The 23,163-nt window shown below is 38.3% G+C and overlaps 1 protein-coding gene across 9 annotated transcripts in view; it reads right to left on the reverse strand.

The window, feature by feature from the left end:
• The window catches only part of KAT6B (lysine acetyltransferase 6B), a 100,708-nt gene that overhangs the window by 17,110 nt on the left and 60,435 nt on the right, over positions 1-23,163 (reverse strand). For all 9 annotated transcript variants that reach the window (XM_050976432.1, XM_050976430.1, XM_018910947.3 and 6 more), the window contains 5 exons: positions 22,580-22,701; positions 21,104-21,219; positions 18,992-19,133; positions 16,758-16,919; positions 15,527-15,620 (listed from right to left, as the gene is read on the reverse strand). In XM_050976432.1, the coding sequence (XP_050832389.1) occupies positions 15,527-15,620; positions 16,758-16,919; positions 18,992-19,133; positions 21,104-21,219; positions 22,580-22,701 (636 nt within the window). The remainder of the gene's footprint in view (positions 1-15,526; positions 15,621-16,757; positions 16,920-18,991; positions 19,134-21,103; positions 21,220-22,579; positions 22,702-23,163) is intronic.

Raw genomic sequence — 23,163 nt, forward strand, 5'->3', positions numbered from 1 at the left:
AGTATCATTGCAAAACCTTTAATTTATTGCTTATGTATTAAAATACTCACAAAACAATGTGTATGTCATGTGTGTCACATGTATGTGATGTATTATCATTTCTGAATAATCTTCCAATCATTTTTAAATCCAGAAAATCAGACTGTATGCTTGTAATATGTAATGACAGAGAATCAGAGTGAGAAATAGACCATATGAAGACGCAAATTCAAATCTGTTAATCTGGCTTCCAACATGGAGTCTCTTTTGCCACTGTAATTGGCCTCACAGCAAACCAAAAAAGCAAACTTAAATGATTCCAAACTTCCCCAAGCCTAGCCTGCACAGAAAGGCCATTTTAAAATCAGGTTTCAACTCACAAGCAGGAATGACATCGCTTAGAACAAGTGTCAGGCTGTCAGTCACGGAACAGCTACTGAGCTGCTACAACATACAGCAAGCCATAATAAGGTGAAGTGGCAGCAGCTTCCCTTTGCCTGCCATCACTGTGTGCTGGGATACAGCAGAGGGCTGCCAATGGCTGAACTGAACCAAGGACAACACAGACAGCAGAGACACAGTGTGCCAGTCTAAAGGACAGCCTTGCTCTGCAGCCATGCACTAAGGCCACTGCAATCAAATTCATCTGAACAGCTACACAGAATTGCAGTCAATGCAAAACTCCATTTCATCTTTCTCCACCTGTTCAGCTATACTAACAAGAGGAAAACACCACTGATCCTAGAAATAGGCTGGAGGAAAGCTGCCAGTGTTAAGTACCACATTATCAAGGCCACTTCAAAATGCACCTATGCAAGACACTGCATAAATGAAAGCCTACTGGCAGCACTTTACTTCCAAACTTCCTGAAACTTACTTCAAAGTTCTCCTATCATGAGGCATTGTAATGCTAATAACAAGTTTCAGAAGATAGCACAGAGGGAAATACATGTAGACAGAATTTATACCGACCTATGTTATGTGACTTACACCAAGTCATATGCTCTGTAACTTTTGTGATGCACATCCACTTATTTCACTCATTCCTCTTCCCTGAGTTTCTTGAAGATGCATGTAACACTTGTTATCCTTCAGTTACTGAGGATGTTCCCAATTGCCCTGACTTCTCAAAGACAATGGAGAGAGGGGCTGGAGTCATGTCAGCCAGTTTCCCAGGGAGAACCTCACGATTTTACTTAAGTGCTCTGTAACTTGACATTCTTCTAGCAAAGATGGCATCTCACTCTGCTGCTTACATTGTGTCACACCTGAGAACAGGTACTGCCAACAAAGTACAGAATATCTCAGATCCCTTGTGAGAGCCACACCAAGCCCCTCTATTGTCACACCATGCTTATCCCATTCATCAGCAGGGCCATGTTCTGTTTACTCTTCATTTGGCTGTCCACATACTAAGAGCTCTTCACATTTTGTTTCTACCTCCCTCAGTTTCAACTCCAACCAAGCTTTGGCTTAACATTGCTGTACATTTAAGCAATACCAGTGCCTTTTGTAGAATTTGGCTTTGCTAAAGTCAGAAACTCTCCCTGCAGCCCAGCAGGCTTATTCTAATGTTCATGACAATAGCAGGCATGACAGTAAGCCATTTTTGCAGTCTAAGGAAACAGTCTCCAGAGATCAACACGGCCTGTGCTCCCTTGCTCTTCACAGCAAGCCTCCTGGAGGACACCACTTAGCAGGTCTTTAAACAAGATAAAATTCTGGACCTTAGTCTGATAGTTACCCTCCTAATTTCTCTCAGGATCTGACACCCTGCTGATCTCCCACCCACTACAGCCTGGGCTGCCAAAAACAAAGCATTTGCCCTAGCAGGTCTTTCCAAAATCTGTGTCTAAAGAGTGTCCCAAGCATCTTGCTGTCCTTGCAGGATAGTTTCAAATACTCCTTGGGAAAAAAGGCCTTTCACTAGCAGGTATCACCCACCTGCTTTCAAGGTTCATCCTCTTCCCTTTTTTTGATCAGGCTATGTATAACAAATGCCCAGCACAGCATCGATGGCTGCTGCCTTGTCCTCTGATCTGAACCATACTGAAGGCTTGACAGGCCTTCATTCCATGACCCATTCATTCCACAGCAGAGAACCATGCTTCCAAGTAATTCCTTTGTGTAGAACACAACCCCCTCTGCCTGGCTCCCCTGCCTGTCCCTGAAGAGACTGTGACACTTCTATTGCAGCAGTTCTGTCTTATGAGCTACTCACTGCACCTCTGTAACCCAGGGAGTTCCAGCCCAAGGACAAAGTACAGTCTACTAACTCCACCTTTTTGTCTACAGGCCATGAGAAATTGGAATAATGGGATCTCAGATGCAACACAAGAGGGCCCCCTTCCTCTGCCCACTCCAAGCACATTATCTCCTAAAAATCCCGTTCTCCAACAAGCCCAAGACCAGGATGGCTATTTATTCCTCTAGAAGAGCTGTCCAAATTGATCTCTGATGTGCTAGTGTGGTCATTCCAACTGATGCCTGTGACATCACCCTTCTCACTCGTGTCCACTCCTAACACCTCTCTGACCTTCAGGACAACTGATTCTGGGCCAACTGTTCCATTAATTGTAAGGTTTGCATGTGTTTGTCATTGGTGCCATCCACCTGTTTGTTACAACTCAGGATCCATCAATATGCTCCCTCCTTCTATGCTATGCTCCAAAATGCATTAGGATAGAAATTTGTTGTTTTTCTTCTTACCCACTATCAGACAGCTCTAAAATGCAGTATTTTGTTCTATTCTCTGCTATTTAGCCCAAATATTGCTCAGTACGAGGAACTAATACCAATATTTTATTGTATTTTACAGTGTACTGAGATTACAGCAAGAGTCATTGCATTTGCATCTTTTTCTATTGTTACAAAAAGTAAAAAAAGCTCTTAAGTTTGGATCTATACAGTTTTAAGATAAAAAATAATAAGAAACTTCACCAAGAAGTCAGCATATACTGCTGTTAGGAAGAATTCATCTTGGAGAGCACTTCCTATGTACTTCTATCCAGAAAAAGGTTGGGAATGGTTTAAGACATCTGTGCTTTTATATTAATATTCTAGATCTATTTCTGCCCATTTCAAACACTATTTTTCTATCAAATAGTATTATATCTAGCATGAATATGCCCTATAAACAAATTAGAGCAACAATACCTGTAATTAAGAATTTGGATAGTTTGGATTATTAATGTCATCATGTTAAGCAGTCAGCAATCAAGTCTACTGATGTGGTCTCACCGCCAGTGAAGTTAGACGAAAAACATCAGCACTTGGCAAGAGCTGCTAGAGGGCAAAGGGATAGGAACCATGCACTAATGTCATGCAAATGGAGTCAAATAAGGACAGATTTTAGTCTACTGATCTTTCCACAATTTTAGACTGAATGTAGCTTTCACAGCAGAAATCTTTCAAGAACTACATCTACTACTAAATCTGCAAAATAAAGTAACACTAACATTCTGGACTTCAGTCTGATTTATAAGGATAACAGCTTTTTGCCATGCACTGCCTAACTTAAACCTGTCAATCTCAGGTTCATATTTATGTATGCACATCAGGATCACACATACCAACATCTCCATACAATTCCACACACAGCAAAGGGAACTCAATACCACTGAAGCAACTCTTTTACAGAAAACATAACCAAGCTACTTCTGAAAGGCTTCCAGGCACACACTTGAAAGATGCCAATACACAGCTGAAAACCATGAGCAGACAGGAGTATCACAGCAAAATTCAACTAATGCTGGGAGCTGAAAACAGCTTAAAAATCTGCTTCTCAGAGACCCCTACTCCCAAATCAATGCTTTGTGGAAGGTCCTATGCAACAGCTTGTGCTCAGAATCTACTCCTTACATAATCAGCACTATTCAACTCCTATTTATGTTTTGTTAATATTGGTGTCAGAAGAAAGCATACTCAAGAGAACCCATCCAGAACAAAAGAAGCAACCTGTGAGCTGTTACCCTTGTATGTTTGGAGTTCTCTTTAAAGGCCATCCCCCACAAATTAATTACCAGACTCAGGCAGATGGAATCAAGCAGTTTTCCATTAAAGTTTGTTTTGTTTGAAACAAAACCAAGTAAAATAAATCCTTTAGTATGATAGGGAAGAACTTGTCAGTTTTCATGTAATGTTCTGTATCAAGCCAAAGATCTGAAAGAACAGCAAGTACTAGCAACTGTTTTAATAACACACCAGTATCTAAAGTGAAGATTTACCTCAAACCAACATTTCAAGCTATCCTAAGAGCTAATGTTTTTTATCATACAAAACATCACATCCTTTGTTTTGATATTATATGGACAAGTTGAGAAGACACAGGTTCAAAAGGGTAGTCAGAAATATCAAAACAGCTGAGTATTCAGACAGAACAGTTCAATACAGATAGGTCAGCTCAATGCTGCAAGTTCAGAGGTATGACCATGAGTGGAAGGCAGAAATAAGTGAGGTGAAAGTGTGAGCATTTTAAGACTTAGAATTCCTAAAACTGTAATTCATGTTACTATTTTTTCCACAACTATTCTGTGTGCCTCTGAACTGTTCTTATCTATGTCAGTGGGAAGAAGGTCAAAGATAGAGGACCTTAAATAGGTGTTAGTACCCTCTTTGAAAGCACTTTTGAAACAGCTTCAAACGACCACAATCCAAGGATCCACACAAACACTATTAAAAAAAAAAGACTAGCTGTAACTTGAGATGCTCAGATCACTGAACAACCTGCTACATTCTCTTTTCTTTGTCAGAGTAAAGCTTTCTTCATGATGAACAGAGTAAGCCAAAGATTCTCTCATTATTGTTACAAGAAATAATGCCAGCTCTCATTCCTCTCCACATCCTCAAGTAAACCCAACACAGGAGGCCCAAAAACCTTTAGCTCCTTTATAGAAAGCTTCACAGAAGAGGTTAGAGCTAAACAAATGCCCTTCATGAATAAAAGGAAAGGTAAAGATGACTGCATTACAGTCAGACCTACAAAAGGCATCCTTTGAGTGAATTAATTTGCTAACACTTATTTTACCTGTGCCAGTTGCCAGTAACCCCCTTGAGTGGAGGTTCTGTGTATGAAGTGGACTACTTATAAGCAGAGTGAAAGCATAAGAGAAAGAGAACTGAAGTACCCTTAAAAGCAAGACTTGTATGTGCAGAGGGCATCAGTCTTGAATACCAACTGAATGAACAAATCTGTCAGTAGGTTAAGTGGCTTAGAAGATCATTAACAACTCCGTATTGTTCTTGGTTTTATAAGCAATATCTTAAGTTATTTAAATTTACATTTTAAAAACTATTCACTAAATGACACCGAGAGGTAAATTGTTTATACAACTGTAACTGCTGAATGAACTCCCTTCAGGAACTGCCTTTACCTTCTGCTGTTTAATGCTGACAGCACATGAATACTGGGTTGTAAATATATCTCCTGTGCACATTAGACATCACCTGCTTGCCTTGTTACAGGCTCTATGTACTCTACAAGACCAAATTGACAGGACAGGAAGATGGACCAGGAGCTTTTGCTTAGTATAATGAGTACACTGAATATTCTCAGAATCTTTATACGGCACTGAGGCCAAGCAGAACAGACAGATGGCATCCATACCATTAAGCTCTGACTCTCAGCTGGGGTGTTAACCTGGCTGTTAACATAATCCTCCCAGACTCATGGCTCAGGAAGATTGTTATCACACTTGGAAAGTGACAGATGCCCTGGACAAAAACTGTATCAGGGATGGTTTTAGCAGTTTTAGAGTAGATAAAGTTCCAGGGCCCAAGAGCTTTTCCTATCATTATTTTATTCATACCTACAAATGACAGCCTAGCAGCACTAAACAACATGAACAAACGTGAAACAGGGAGCTGAACACTGAGAAGTCAAAAGACACATCTAAGAAATCACTGCAAGTACAGAGTTTGCTCAGGTCAGTGGTCATGACACACATAAGATACAAAAGATGCAACCTGTATTTGTCTGACATGAGCAGCACAATGTCACTGCTGTTCATTTGCTCTGCTAAAGCATTTTGTGTAACAGGGAATTAACCAAATAAGACTTGGAAGAAAAAAACCCCTAATGGGTGAAGAAGATTATTATTCAATTTGATGGTAATACCTGGTTAGTCAACATACACAGAAATTGCATAAGAAAGGGCACATTACCTACCAAGCACTGAACACAAATGTACCTATTACAGCACACTTCAAAAAGCTAAGCCCAAGACACAGTAATCTGCTAAGTACCTACTGTCACACAAAACAGCAGTAAACAAGGGAAAAACAAAATGTCTTTAAAAGAAGGTAGAGCTGACTGACAAAAATGCTGGCACTGGAAACAAGACAAACATTAAGGAAGCCACAAGGCTCTCTCTGTGCCTTAACAATGGGTGTCACAGGCCTTTTCCTCCTACTGCCTGGGCCACGGGCCTGAAGCAAGCACTGCTGAAGACCAAGTCATGGAGTACCTCAGCCTCCTTCATACACTCAGTAACCAGGTCTCCCATTTCCTTCCAGACAGGGCTCACACTTTCCCTATTCTTCCTCCTATCACCAATGTATCTATAGATTTTTCTTGTTTCCCTCAATGTCCCTAGGCAGATTTAACTTTATCAGGGCTTTGGCTTTCCTAACCTGAACCCTACCAATTCAGACAATATCTGTTTTCCTCCCAGGCTACCTCACCCTCTGTAAAAATTTTAATAATTAAAGATGCATTACTTAGTTAAAATCTGTTTTCAGCCACCAGTACTCAGCAGATAGCTTTCCATGTTCACTAATGCCCTATAAATACAGCTATGTCCAAAAAATACTTACTATCATTCTTACCATGTTTAGCCTTGCCTTTTCACTGTTTTCAATGTTATCTGGAATAAAGATGCTCTTCAGTTAAAACAGCCTTAGCTTCTGTATCTGAAGTGACATGTCTGCTTTCTTTTGCAATTCTGATAAATGTACAGTGTCTTAAAGCTATATAAAAGTGATGCCAAGAAATCCCTAGAGGCTGATTTTCTTGGAATAATCTTAAGTCAACTAAGCTTGATTCAAAATCCATCTTCATTCCCCCCTCATCTAAATCTCAGCTTGACAGAATGCTCCTTATTAGTTATTTAGGAGAGGCCAAACTCAAGCCTTGGGGTCAGCAACATAATCAATCACCAAGAAAAGTACAGAAAATAAGCAGCAGCAGTCAGGCTCCCTCATAGATTTACAGCTACCACAGACACTTGAAATTCATTCCTAAAGAGAGAGAGAAAAAAAAAGAAAAATAAAAGTAATTCAACCCTTCATCTGGACACAGTGCATCTGTAAACATCACCACAAAACAATGAGAAGACTGATGCAGTGTTCTGTACTGGGGTACACAAGTCAGTCAGTCAAGCACAGAAAAGCCCACAGCACAGAATGATTCAGCTGGGCCACCACATTTAACAAAATAAAGAGGCCTGTTTTACACAGCTCCTTAACTCTTGATAAGTGTAGTTTGAGAATACACCTTTCCAATAAAGCCCATTAAAAAACCAAACTCCTCCTCTCCACCCTTGGTCTCGCATTTTCACCTTCCACTGTTTGCCACAGCCCCAGCAGTAACAGAAGAGTACTTTCAGAATTGTCATGTAAGAAAAAATTTACTTTTAAGAGCATTTCCTATCTTAAAAAAACCCCCATGGTCCCACTTCATCCTCACCTAAAATCTGTTTACAGACCACAGCAAAGTATGACTGTGAACAACCCTTTAAAAAAGTGTGTTTATTCCTAGACTGTATTTCTGTTATATTTCAGTATTTGTTAGGGCAAACTGTAGAACATCTTAACATCAGATTCTGGAAAATAACAGTGCAGGAGGTGTTTACTGAATGTGTTCATAATTTCACAGACAATCTAATTTTGCAAATGCTATTTCTACTTCATTTTTGATTAAAGCAGTTAGACATGAAAAAAAATTCCATATGATTGTCTTAAAGCACGTTTACTAAAATATTACTTTCTGGCCAACAAATTATTTCTCATAAAGAGATTAAGACTATCACTGTTATATAAACACACCCCACACAAGTGGATCCAACCACTTACAGCCTCCTGCAGCTCAGGCCTAGCTCTAAACTGCAGACAGGTATCAGACAGTGGCTTTTAGCACTTCCAGAAGCATACCAGAACCAAAATGCCACACGTGAACACACTTCCTCTGATCTCTCCTAATACATTTGTTTCATTATATCATCCACCTTCATTTTTTTTTTAATTGTTTTGTTTTCCAGAAGTCAATTCATTAATTATTAGAAGAACTTAAATTTTCTCAGTTCAGGATCTAGGTCTTCTTTCCATCTGAATAGTTCAAAATCCTCTTTAACACCTCACTTTAAGAGAAGTCTATACATGTACTTACCACCAAGTAAGGCTCCACAACACAAATAAATAGTGTGAATTCATCATAATGAAGAAGAAAAACACATTTGCATGACTTCTACCCTCTTTTGCCCTCACTTTTCTGTTAATAGTTTGCTGTTGTTTCCATTTTCAAGTACACTTTAAAAAAGAAATCACACCATTTCTGTACTGCAATGGCTTTTGCTCATTTACCTCACTCCAGCTTCCTCCCAAAAAAAGAAAACACTTCAATCAAGAAAGCCTTTCACCTTTTCTGAGGCTCTTCCTTTACTGATATACTAGTTTTTCAGAGACCCTGTAAAAACCTGAGACAGCATTTCTACTCTGTTCCACCACTTATAATAATAAGTTATTCATCTTCCAAACAGGGTTGACATTTTCCCAAATGCTAGTATCTTACCAGCAATATGTTGCCCTAAATGAGAGGCCACATGTTAGTCCATTAATAGTTGTAAGTTTTGCTCAATTAGATTTTTTTTGGATGGCTGCACAAACGTGGTGCTTCACAAAAAAATCACTGCTTTTCAGGTTTCCACGACGTAGCAGCCTAATTTGCTATTAAAGCAGAGAGCCTGGAAACACTACAGTGAGAACCACAGATAAGTGAGTTATAAAATAGATCTTTGGTCACAGACAACATTTTCAAACCTTCTTGACACATTAAAACATCACAAAGCCACTTTGGAAGATGAAACTAGAAGAAGAGATTATTGTCCAACTAGCCATGGAAATCTAGACTGACTCCTTCTGAACATACTGCAAAAACCCAAGACACAGGAATGCATATAAGTGAGAAAACTAGGCCCAAAATTGTCTAAAAGGAATTGTTGCTTTTAATCAAAAATAACCTTTTGTCTGTATCAGAAGAAAGAGCTTTTCAATTACAGGAGCCACAAGGAACTTGGTTGATCCTAGAAGTGTAAATGCTGTTTGAATTGAGCATATTAAAAAATAAGGGGTTTATTTTTGAACTGTATGCTCATCTTCAAGCTTAACAGAAAGCCAAATCTTTTCCTTTGACAGAAACATTGATTTTAAAGGCTACACCAAGTAGTCTTTGAAGCTAGGCTTCAAGGCTACATCAAGTTTGACAAACCTGATGGAAGAACAAAACTGCATTAACCACCAGAAGAAAATCTTATCCTTTTCAGTCTCCTTAAGCTGTTCCTGAAGACTAACCTAGGTTTCATGGAATGCAGTTTTTTCAGCTGGTTTCAAAAGTATCTCAAAACTGCTGGCCAGAAGAAATAAACCCACTGTCCCCCATTCTCATCACTAGAGGTTTATGTTGCCTGTAGACACTTATGGGACAGAAAGCTTCTCTGCCTACAGCAGGTCTCTGGGCTCAATACACAATGCTTACCACTTCTGCATGACTGGGCACTGAGCAGTGAACATCTTCCACATTTCCATAGAGAGGTGCAGATCTTCTGAAACAAGTGCAGACTGGAAGGAATTCAAGAATGCACTTTACAAAGCTATGCATCTTTTTTTTTTTTTTTTTTTTTTTTTTTTGCCTGTGCAGTGCCTCAGCACCATCCCTCACTTCTCAAGGAAAGTGCATACAGGATCATGTATAACACTTTTGAGGACATCTGTACTAACTCCCCACACACTTTCAGCCCAAAATATTTCTGGGCTTTTGTGCTAAAAACCCCCTAAATACTTAATGTGAACATGAGATTGTAGGTATTTGTAGTCAAGGGGACAGGATTAGAACTGAGAGCAAAGAAACAAGCTTTAGTTCCAGATCTTCAGTCAAGTTCTTCAAAGCTGTGAACCACAAATAAACACTATTAGGAAGCAATGTAGGCTTATGATTGCTGCCACTAACTGAGCAAAAGAGAGGTTACCAATTATAAAACATCACTAATGGTACTGACCTCCTTTATCACTGGCTCTGATACTTACTCATGAAAAACTTACTCATTTAGGAGGAAATAAATAATTTTTCATTAATAGTTTTCCCTTACTTGTAGAGCAAATTTTTTTGTTCTTCTCATCCTTTGGAAACTTGCCCTCCCTGTGCTATACCTTAGCCTGTTGCAGTGCTATTACTGCTGCTGCCCTGCTGCTTCTGCACATCAGGACTTGAAGATTTACTCACCTGTTTGGAAAGAACAATAAACAAACACCAACACTTGACCAAGAAACACACCAGACTGGGGGAAGTGAGCAAAAAAGGACACTTAACAGAGCCGATTTTCCTACACCACAATAAAAGTTCTCAGGTAATATAAATTCTATTTGTTTCTTCCACTGTCAGACTTGAATTGCCTTTCCCTTTAAGATTATGGTTTTCTTACAAAAAAAATCTGAGCTACACATCCTAACTTCTAAAGGTGAATCAGGGGTTAAGTCAAGCTAAGGGGAAAAAAAAAAATCCAACCTTTTCAAGTTGCGTGCAGTAAGTGATAGGAAAGTTTAAAAAGTTAGCATTGACTTCCCCACACAGACAAATGAACCAAAAAAGACCCCAAAAACCCACAAAACAAAGAATGTATTTAGCCCAAACAGAATCCCAGCATTCCTAAACATGTTTCATCTCTTGAGCAAGAATAATTATTTCACAAAGAACAGACAAACCAAATAGAAACAGGGGATTCTGAAGAGGAAGAAGAAACTGCTACAATCAGTTGGACCAGAAACAGCCTCAAGATAAGTAACAAAAGGCTACCAAGGACTTTGCTCCCCAGCACTAAGCCCAGTTGTTACTGTAATGCAAATGAACTGTCAACATCCTAGCCAGCACAGTTGGAAAGGTTTATCCTAACAGTCACATGCATTTCTTTCCTTCCAGCTGCTGGCTAGGCCTCCAGCATGGAATTTGCAATCCAGTATGCAGAAATGTGAGACTGAGACAAGATGAGCTTTGTAAAGAAGTATGAATCAAAAGACAACTTTAAACTTACAGAAAACAAATATGAAATACTGCTGTATTTCATTCTGGTAATAATGAACTCTGTATTAGATATGCCAAATAAAGAAATACTAGTATGTTCTGGCACTGCAGTTTAATGAATAGAAATAGAAATCATATGAAGATTCCAGGCTTTGCAAGAGCTCAAATCAGGAAAGCAAAGAAAAATGTCTTGCATAGAAAAGCTGCTAAAGTTTATAAAAGAACTGGATCTGCACAGAGAGAAGCTCCAACACTGTGGCTTCAGGGCTTGCACTGTCCCTACCAGAGCAGCAATGCAGGCTGAGCTGGCAGGGGCAGCCAAAGGATCACCCAATGCAAGCACACGGGAGCAATCCCTGGGGCAGGAACCATAGCTGGGCAGCGCTGCAAGGGACCTGAACTGCAACAAACCCACCACAGGCTCTTAGGCAATACAGCCTGCTTTCTGCTTGGTTTCTAGAGCAACTTCAGCTGCTGCCCACTTGCCCAAAATCTTTATTTACAGCAAATATAGAAGATGGATGCAGAAGTCAATTATTCTCCCTCAGACAAAACCTGTAATCACAATCCTGTAAATCCCACAGAATACAAGAACAACAACGAAATGAAAACAAAACAAACAGCCCAAACCCAAGAAGTTTGGCAGGAGCTTTCAGTCCTGTAAAAAGCAGGAAGGTATAAATGTAACAAGCAAATTAAGACCCTTATTCATTTTCAGGAAATACTTTTTATGTCAGCTACACTCCAAGTGAAAATCAGATTCCCTATCCCTATGTGAAAAATCAACCAACCCTTACAAAATAGTATTTAATAAAGCATAATTAGTGTAAACAAAGTACAGACTTCATGTAAACCATTTTGTCTTCAGTATAATATGCTTCAAGAAAATAGAACAGGTAAAACTGATTGTCTTAGAGTGAATTAAACAAAATGAAGCAGTATCAAGTCTTCAATTTTACAAATCAATAGTTTAACCTTTTAATAAAATAGTTATAACTAAACTTTTCTCAATTTCTAAACAGCCCAACAAGTTTCTATCACAGTCAAAGTCTCTAACTTCCCCACAATTAATAATAATAATAATATAAAAAAAATCTTACCAGGTTTTAAAAACCACAGTTACAGAGCATATTTTTAAATTTTAACAACACTTCTATGTAAATGAGGAATGACAGAGAAAACTAGAAATTAAATTACTGCTGAAGGCCATCAGAGTAGCAAACTCAGGCATTTTACAGCACACCTGCTTCTGACAAGAGTTAATTTCCTCTTTTAAAAACTCTTCTCTCCCATAGGTGAGATTATAGATTCCTGAAGGGACAGGCCGATAGACCTTTATTTTGGTGTCTACAAAGTAAGAAATACCACTATTACCAGTTTGGATATGAAATACAGGTAAGTTTAAATGTAGTTAGGAAAATGTTAAGGTGAAAAAAACTAAAAATCAGTGGTGAGAAGACAAATACCTATTTTTCCTTTAGCAAAATGAAAGAATTTGTTTTCCCTTGCTAATTATAGAATGACCATAAAAGACACATCTGTGAAAATTAAATTAGTTTAAGACAACAGAATGCATCACAATCTGAACAAACAAATGCATTTCACTTACCAAAAAAACAAAAAGGAGCAAATTTTTACCACAAACTACATTTTCAGGAGACTGCTGACAAAGCAGAAGTTGTGTAGTGGCTTAAAGGCTGTGTTCTTTCCAGCCTATCAAGTGTCTAGATACATACAAAATAATGTGAGCAGTCAACTGCTTGCACACAATTTTAAAATCTTGCCTTCTGTGGTTTGTAACTATCATTTTCTGAAAATTACTTGCTCAGTTACGTTTTTATTATTATAGTCTAAACACTGTTCTGGTTACTGTTATAAAAAAAGACAACTACCAGTGACTGCTTCACAGATTTCAAAATCTGAGCAGTTTGCAAGCATTACCCATATAACAAATGAACATCCAGAGCATAAAATTTATCTTGCTATGACTTTATGAGAACATGACAGTCTAGATAATGTCACTGGCAAAGAATGCTTTAAACTATGATAAACTTGGTCTGTTCAAGTTTAGAATAATAACTGGAGGGGTTTATACTGGATCTTCTCAGAGCAGTTAGAGCAACTTGTACTCAGGAGACCACAAGTGAACAGAAAGAGTAAAGCACAAAGAAGATGGGAGTTAGTCCAAAGGCAGAAACACATCAAATGACAAGAAACAGAGTAAATAATTCATTCTGAAGGGTTTTCCTGTTAAAAAGGTTTTGGGGTCACTAATTCACATGAAGCTATGCCCCATTTCAGGCATACAGCCTCCCTCCTGAAAAAAGATACAAATACATTGAAGGAAAACTAGCCTTGAAAGTTTTCCCTTCCCTTCTACATCTAAGGAAAAACAGCCACAAGGAGTTCCCTCACTACCTTTTAGGTAGTTTGCACTTACACTACAGAGACAGACTTTCTCAGTCATGTCTTGGTTCCTCATTCTGTTGGCAAATCAAATAGCTTGATTCCCAGGTAGTTAAGGGAACCTGTGTCCAGAAAACAAAGGTGAAGTACTGAAGGACTGCCTGTGTGCTACTGAAGTGGGCAGTCTGGTATCCACAGCAGAAACTACAGGTGTCTCTGGGCTGTGCCCAGTCTGTACAGCTGTGGCCCACATCTGTGATCTGAACGTGTCTGCAAAGAAGGGGGTCTAAGAATAGCACCAGATAAGCTCCAAGCAAGTTATCACATAAAACCTAATGATTCAAACAACCCATGTACTTCCAGATTTTTCCAGAAGGACAAGAAGGCCAGAACACCCTATTGATTTTCCCAGACTGAGCAGCACAATGCCCAGTGGTAGAGCACACATCTAGAGAGACACTGCATACTCATACCCTGACCTTCTGTGGAATCCACGGGTTTCATGGCTGCGCCATCAGTTTTGGTTTTTTTTGAGAGGGAGAGAGAGACATCACAGAGTAAGAAACAAAGGAAAAGCCTGGAAGCACTTACCAGTGCCCACTTAAGAGCTCATCAACTCCTTTTGCAAAAAAGAAAGGATTCTGATCCTAAAACAGGGCCAATTTCTACCTAAGTAAGCTTAAAGCTGTCTCCACAGATCCAGCAATCCGTGGTACTTCTCACAGCCTTTGCTAAGAGGCTGCAGAAGGCGCACAATGGAACAGCTGCTGTGTTCCACTCCAGTGACAGCTACATTTCAGCGGTGGATTAAGTGGTCCAGAACCATTTTTACCTAACTCACAGGGGTACAGTGAAAGCTGTTTATAAAGCCATGCAATGATGGGACATATTAAGTATCTTTATACACTCTAGCACAGTCATGCTGGGTACAACACTAAGAACAGAACTTGAAAACTCTACAGCTACAAATGATTGTCTTTGTCCTGCTGTTACACTGCAATGTATTATTATTTGCATTTTAATGTTCTTGCATACACCTTCAGGGCAGGAATCCTATTATCTGAACTATCTCTACCCTCATGTAATTCTACAGTGCCTTATAAAACATAATAGTGAAAAGAAAGCACCTACAATATACACTAAGTCCTTTTCATCCTCCCTCGAAATTACAGTAGAAATATTCAGGAGTAATGAGGACACTCAACTGAGAAGTTTTCTTAGATAATTTTGTTCGGAGTTCCCTTGTACGATAAGGTTTGGGTAATAACAAATCTATATTTAAACCAGTGTGCCTGAAGCTTTCTAACAGGTCAGACAGCTCAGCAAAATAAGGCAGCAAGTATGGGTACAGCCACTAACACCTACACCTTTCTGGTAACAATTTTCACTAAGAAAGTGATGAACACAAAAACCAAAATACTTTTCTTCCATGGGACAATTCTTCAATTAAAGCTTTTTTTTTTTGGCTAAAAAAGATACAAGCTAGAAATATTAAAATGGAGAGAATGCCTCAGACTAACACCTTCTTAGCTATAATCACAAATAATTGCCTCTTCTCATACTAATGAGCAAAGCAAAATGGAAAGTAATTTAGACAATTCATTCAGGGTAATAGCTCTGTGAGCTAACATTACTGCTGAGAGATCCATTCTCAATTTCCTCGAGTACAATAACAGAGCAGCACTAAGTTTTTCACTTCAGGGAGCTTTTCTATCCTATGTAAATATAAACACAAATCCCATTATCTATTGATAAAAACAACAGAATGAGTTAAATAAAGTTTCATATGTTACACTTTTATATAACAGCCATCAGCTCCTTGGATCACAAGTGTAAATAAATCACTTCACTTACTGAAATCAATGAGAAACCTTCCAAATCCTTGCCTTTGGTATTGGGGCATGATCATTATGCAGGAGACATTGTACTTCTGCTGGCAAAGCTTTTCCTGTGGGAAGGAGAAACAGATCAAGTATGTCAAAGCTCTGCTGAAGTGGGCAATTGCCTGCACCTGCTACTGTCCTTGTAAAATATCCCAATAAGGTGAACAGATGCATGGGTTCAGTACCAAAGTCAAATAAGTCCATGTTAATGTCTAATTTTAAGAAAGAAGTATCAAACAAGAAGTTCTGACTGACATTAAAGATAGTGTAAACTGTGCCTACATGTCTCATTTTAATTCCAGCAAGGCTCACTCCTCAGAAGGATGCGGCCAGACATCCAAGAGATTACTGTATAATATCCAGATACTCTGACAAGACTTCTCTAACTACTATTTTCCCACAAATCACTCATTCAAGAAAGAAAATATACAGTCAATACTATTGCTACAGGAAGCAGCAATACCAGGATCAGGAAGCAGTGAATTTCTGAGTAACTGTACCTATTCAACACATCCTTTAGGGGCAAACTACGGACAATAATGGAAGCTTTTCCCATTGCAGACACATCTAACTACAGTTCACCATCTTTCTTGGTCATCTTTGTCAAGACCGTTCACTTAAGTATTATTTTTGTCAACAGCAACCATCTATTACTTGAAAATCAGTACTACAACTGAGACATCCACTCTAAACAAGGTAGGCACCATCAAGTCAGGCAATGCACTCTTACATGGGAGCAGCAAGTAATTGCATTAGATCAGACTGCACACAAGAGAGCAACAGCAATGCCCATTTACATCTAAATAGCCAGCCGGAACTGCCAGCACTCAAGCCATGAAAACACATCGACATTCCAAATACCTGCAACACTTACAAGTTAGATTTGGCATACTAATGCAAAAATGCTGGGGAAGAAAAAAGATGTAAATATTCAACTGAAACCACAACAAATTCTGGAAACAAAATCCTTCAACAAGAAAAAACCTACTCCCATCCATGTGGCTGAACAAATTCTGAATTTGCATCAGAGGCAAGAAAGTACCATGTATTTGAGACAATGCACATAACAGTCAAGATTTACAGAGAGGCTTTCAAGCTTATGGGGTTTTTTCCGACTTCTGATTTTTCTTTGCATTTGGGAGAAGCACTAAGGAGAGCAGGACATTACAAATATTAAATCAACCCACTTTTAAAAGTTTTACCTTAGAGAAATATCCAACTAAATGGCAGCCTTTCTCATCATTTTTTGTAAGGACATAGAAGAGGAATGGTTCAACATCATAATACAACGTTTTGTGGTCCAGAAAGAGCTTAGCTAACAAACAAAGATTCTGACAATAAATTTTGCTCACATTTCCATCAACCTAGAAAAACAAGACAGATGCAGTTATTTCCATGGCACCAACAAGTTAGGACAAAACAACTTATTGAACCAATCATATCCTAGAAGGAAACGTGAACAGTATTACAAGAAACAAACAAAACACATCCAGGTTCAAAAGAGAAATGCCCACTTCTTCTTACTTAAGAATCCTCCAGTAGGTGCTAATTACTCTGCATTTTGAAGTAACCTCTGAGTATCTGGATTCATTAAACAAAGTAACTTCACCTTTTAGTTGTTCAAGACAGACTTACCTATTTCATTTTGTTCCTGGAATGAAAATGAGCACGACTGGCAGATAACAAAAATGCACTAGTTAAAACTGTGGTTTGCTAGAAGGCAGTGAAATACAGTAACTTTTTAAAAAGCCCCAAACAAAGAAGGGTGTTCTGTTGAATCCTTAAGATGTAAGGCCAATAAATGAGTAGCAAATTACATATCAGTCACATCAATGTTTTGGATAAATTAGACAAGTCAAAATTTCCATGCCAGGCTAAAATGCTATTGAGTGAGAAGTAAATTTCCTGGCTAAATAGTACAATTAGTCTAGGTATATTATGAGTGAAAAGAGTCAAGCTGTGATTCAGACAGCTATAGAAAAGCCAGACACAAATGCAGATTTCCTAGATCAATTAGGTACTTCCTGAAAGGCTCAGTCAAAGGCAACACATTTTTGAAATAATCTTAATAGAAAGATTTGCTTGTACTAATGTTTTTTATAATGACAGTAGCTGTATTTCATTCAGAGAGAAACAAATTACAGAACTGCGCAGAAAAAGAAGCCATCTTCTATTCTAATTTGTTTTGAGCAAGAATCCTAGTTACAAATCTAAGCAAAACCCATCCTTTTGGATATATTTAGGGATTTTAAGGGAACATCAGCAGTATAGCTGCACTAAGTGGATTGAGGAAAAAACATTCAATGAATAACTACTGCTCCTTAAGGCATCAGGATAAACTTGTACACACCTCTTAAGAGCCTATCAAATACATCAAACTCTCTTACAGCACACTCCATTGTCCAGGTGCTTTTTATTACTTTTCACACTTATTAGCAAGTGTGCAAATTAAATGTGAACATTAAGTAAGCAGAAATCACTACTGGCTAAGCCTGAAAATGCAAATTATGTGAGCTGTCTTTTTTAGTAAGAACATTTGTACAGAAATGTAAAAAAACTTCTTAAATTTCAGGCAAACACAGCTTGTTCGTCAGTTTTAAATGTGAGAAGCAGGGAAAAAAGAGGGACAGCAAGCTCAAAAGGAAGCATCTGTCAAAAGTTGCTTGGCTACAGCATAATAGTAAGCTATGTCAAAGTCTGCTCTCAAATCTGTCAAAGTCATCCTCTGGGCAGAGGTACATAAATCACAAAATGCCAACCTTATTTCCACTTCTCTCAAAAACACAAAGCATGAAGGAAACCACAAACACTTCATTCTGCCTAAAAGAAAATGGTTGCATAGAATTCTTGAAAGGATCTATGAAGAAGGACATCAACTAATGATGAAGTTTTTAGAGCAGCCAGTGACAACTGATATTAACCTTTGAAATAAAAAGATCCAAACCAACTACATTTATTTCAGAAGGGTTAACACAAGTGCTTACTGAAGCACCCAAAACAGACAAAGGGAACAAAAGCAGTGGAGACAGAGTTGGGACATTGCTTTCACAATGAATGCGTGTCAGGGGTACTTTGGCTGAGAAGGGAAAGGCAAACCAATCCAAGATGAGAGGTGCAAAGCAAGTCCTAAGATTCATGCCAGTCAAGTATCCTAATGAGCTTGGCTAAGGCACGAAGTACAACTAAAAAACGAATCGTAAAAGAACATGGCTGGGTAGAACAGACTTGGGAAGATGGATTAGTATTTGCAGTATAGGCAGAATCTCAACTTGGTTTTGCTGTATAAGAAGAATCTCCATGGAAGTACTTAAGGATGTTAAAGTTTTCACTAGTTCTACAGCTAGTCTGTACCATCTACAAACTGCAAAAAAATTTTGCAACCTAGCAAAAAAATTTTTGGTTATTTTCCAAAAGCTTATACTTTTGATACACCTACCTCAAATACTGAAAGGTCATTTCTTCTGTAGATTTCATTGGCTGGAGGATGAAACCAGCCACATTTCTCTGAGTGCCTTAACAAAATGTTTTTACTTTTCATGTATTTAAGACAGAATTCACAAAGGTAAAGCTTTGGTAACCTGTAGGAAAATTAAGAAGATATTTTATACAAAAAGGTTGTTACATTCCATAAACAAAGTCACCACAAATGAAAACCCTTTCCATTCAAATATAAGGTGTCATACATAAATGCTGCTAAAGCATAACTAGATAAGTAAATAGAACATTACACACACTACTCATCAGAAAAAATCAGCTTCAATCAATCAACCAACCACAGTGAACCTAATTCATTAAATTTTGCTGTGGTCAGTTTGTGGTTAAGCCTCTGGCAGATCACAGTTACTTCACCCTTCCCACCCTCCACCCTAGCTTTTCCTGTGGTCTCCATCAAAGTAATCACACTGGAGTAATACTTCATATTTCATATTTCCTGTTCCTAATAAATATAAAGGAAACACAAAGCAGGATACAGGGGATCTCCTTCCCTTTTATTTTCCTTATTTTGCTTCTGGGGAAGGCTTGGAGATTACTTTTCTTCCCCACGTCTTCCAAATTCTTGGGCAAGACAGCAAACTCTGGGATCTTACCCCCTCACCTCCACCCAAACCATCACTTTACTACAGAATCCAACTCAAAGAGTTCATACAAAGGCAAAACATCTCCCCTCCTCCACAATCTCCACAGCACAGGCAACACAGAAGTGCACTTCTCTGGGGAGGATCCAGTTCAGAATACACACAAGTAACCCACATGCCCTGTGTTCTACATACCATCAGAAACCACTCCCTTTGGTAATTTTTATGGCTACTTACCTTCATTTTTAAATTACTGAATCAGTAGAAGACTGCTCTAGAAATTAATTAGTCTGCAAAGCTTTAGAGCAGGGGACAATCTTTATCTGCTCTGAAGTTACTAGCACATCCTGGGATTACAGCCATGGTTTACACTATTCCAGTATCCTAAGGAAGTTCATCAACAACATAAAAGATAGTTTGAACTATTTGTTCAATGGTGTAATCCCACTGCACTTAACTGAGAGCCACAGTGCCTCCTACAGTGTCATCCCACTCTAGCCTCATACCAACAATTAGCCATCGTTATGCTTCTATCTGGGATTAATTTACTTGATGGGATAGGTAACTCACCCTTTCACAATGAATTAAAGGAATAAAAAGCAAAACTGAAATAAAAAATTAACACTACAAAAACTGTGGTTATAATGGGAAATGGAAACACTCTCCACACTTTTTTGGCCCTTGATTTATATATGATGGATACATGACATATCCCTCATTCCCACCCCACAAACAAAAGGCAGTTTAGAGTGACTCTATGCAACAGCATTTTGGAACAGATCACGTTGCATGCTACAGTAATAGAGCTCGATAAACATACAGTTCTGAATATCTTCCAGTGTGCCACAGAGACGACAGATTAATAAAACATTGATTTTCAGCACACACAAAACTCTGCTGAGATCTGCTGAGCACATGTACTAGTCCAGGCTCTCTCCCTGACTCCAAGGTACACCCTTGCAAAGATAGTCAGAAATGAGGTGCTGTTGCCAGAACTTGCCTGCTTTTACTTCATTTATTTGGCATGACATCTGCCCAAGTCTTTAGAAAAAAGGAGGTTAAGAAACACTGGACCACAACCAAAAGCAATTTGTCTAAAGGGCCAGAAGTCAGACATACCTCATTGCAATGGTGTTAAAAAAACCAAACAAACAAAAAAACCAAGACAAACCCCGAACAAGTAAGTGAGAACAAAACCAACAAAACCAACAAAACCAAACCTCGAATGAAACCACACAGATACACGATACACTTTGACATTTATACAAGACTAGGAAAAGGACTTTTTATTGCATCTTTGATTTAGAACTAGCAAAAAAGAATGACAAATCCCTCTTCTCAGTTATAATTACAAAAGCATATTTACTTTTAAAGGCTTTACATTATCAACAGTTACAAAAGAATAAAAATAAATTCTAAGTGCACATCAGAAAAAATGCCAACCATGTATGGCAATCTTGACAACTTGCTACCTTGCATATTCCTGTGGGTAAGGTGAAGAGTACCAGGTCTGGATCTCATATTTTCCAAACTCAATCACTGAAGGGTATCGCCCACTTGTTTCACCAGTGTTTTTACACCCAATTTTCTGTCAGGTGCAATTCAAAAAAATAAAGTATTAGTTATAGAAAAGTAGAAGAAACTTGAGCTTTATATAAGCAATTTTACCCACTGAAAGCATGAGAAACCTGAAGTACTCAAATCAGTTGCTTAGAGCTCTTTAAACCCTGACAGAGGACAGAGTTTTTAAACAGAAAATACAAACAGCAAAAGCCCAGCCAAAGAAGAGGCACAACAGCCTCAAATCCTATTCTCCCACAGCACCTAGTATGATGACATCGCTATAATTCTGGTGCAAACTCAAAGCTGTCATTTTGTCAAAAGAATGAGAGAAAAGGCATCAGCACAACCCTTCAAGAGTAACTGGAATTTACCTCAAAGAGTCAAGAATATGCTAACACTTTGATTTCAGCCATAATACTGCATTTAAGCTGATCAGAAAATGACTGCTAGGCTCTAAAGGGATGGCAAAATATAAAATAGTAAGAAATTGCTTGTTTCCCCGTCCCACCTTTCTATGTCAACTTTTAGAAACCTTACCACCTAACATTTTTAGGGACTGCATATGAAGATAAAGAAAGCAAGTAGTGGGAACTATTTCCATGAGGAAGCAGAAGTAAAAGCTAATAATGAAACAGAATCTTTAAACTCAATTTGAATTTGTTGGTTAACATGCTATGAAAGAAGACTGTAAAAAAGTCACTGTGTAACGTTAGTTCTTGTACACTAAACCTGAAAAAAACCTGACTTCCATTACTGAAAAAAGTACAACACACAGCCATTTATGATGTCATTTTAAGAAAGCAGCAATTGAAACATTACATTCACCCACCTTCTGACCCGGGTTCTTACAGACACTGGTTTTTCATTTCACAGACACAGAAAAGTAAAAGTCTGGTTCACTAGTCTGATTCAGCTCAAATATTATCACTGCTAGATACAGTCTACAGTATTTAAACTCAAAGTGTGGCGACTAATCAAGTAAAATGAATTTATGGACTCACTAAACCTGGTTTTCTACCAAGCCGTGTTTTGTGGGACCGACTTAGCTTTTCAGAATATCTGCTTTATTTGCAGAGGAAAATTATTACTGACCAATACTCTCTCAGTTCTGACCAGGACATCAGCTACTTTTAAACACTATGTTTGATGCTATAGTCCTGTTTCCAAAATGCTCAAGTATATCTTTCAAAATCTGTCTTATGATCTGATCCATTCCAGCACAATGCCTTGTCTCCTATCTGCATATACAGTGTCTCCCAAACAGAATTCACAGCAAGCATGATGCATTAGATTAAAAGGAATATATCAGAAATAAAGATGAAGAGACTTTTTATTTACAGTTTTTATTTACAGAAATAACTATATTTTGACAACATGATTCTTACCTCCAAGGAAAGTTCTCGGGCCTGCTTAAACACTTCCAAATCCTCCTGTGTAACAGTGTCCTTGCTTCCCAACAGAAATACATCCGTATTTTCTTGTTTGATGCTTAGTTTGATTTCAGTATCTGTTATTTAAAACCAGCAAAAAGTTTATTCACAGACATGAAGGTTATATGTGCATTAGCACAGTGATACTACTAAACAGGATTGCAACTATGGCTGTTAACAACTCCCCATTTAACCAAATTTGGGATTACTAAGTAACAGAAGTGAACCCTTCACCCCCACTTCTTTTGTGGCTTGCTGCTGCACAACCTATTTTTTTGGTACTTGCTTGTCTGTCTGTATAAGCCTTTAGAGTCCAGTTCTACTAAACTAGTTTTGAACCTCATGAAATGGAGCATATTTGATTGCTAGAACTATGCCACCTGATAAATTTCAATATACTCTGGAAGGTAAAAAATAAACACAAGAGATAAAAAGCTGCCCTTAAAACTTGAAGATTAATGCTAAACTATGTCTGCATTCCAATATTATAAATTAAAAGTAATTTTTTCTTAAATAAAAGTAATAAAAAGGTAGTTCAC

The sequence above is a fragment of the Serinus canaria genome, chromosome 6 (genome assembly GCF_022539315.1).
Source record: "Serinus canaria isolate serCan28SL12 chromosome 6, serCan2020, whole genome shotgun sequence".
In the NCBI taxonomy this organism is placed as follows: Eukaryota; Metazoa; Chordata; class Aves; order Passeriformes; family Fringillidae; genus Serinus; species Serinus canaria.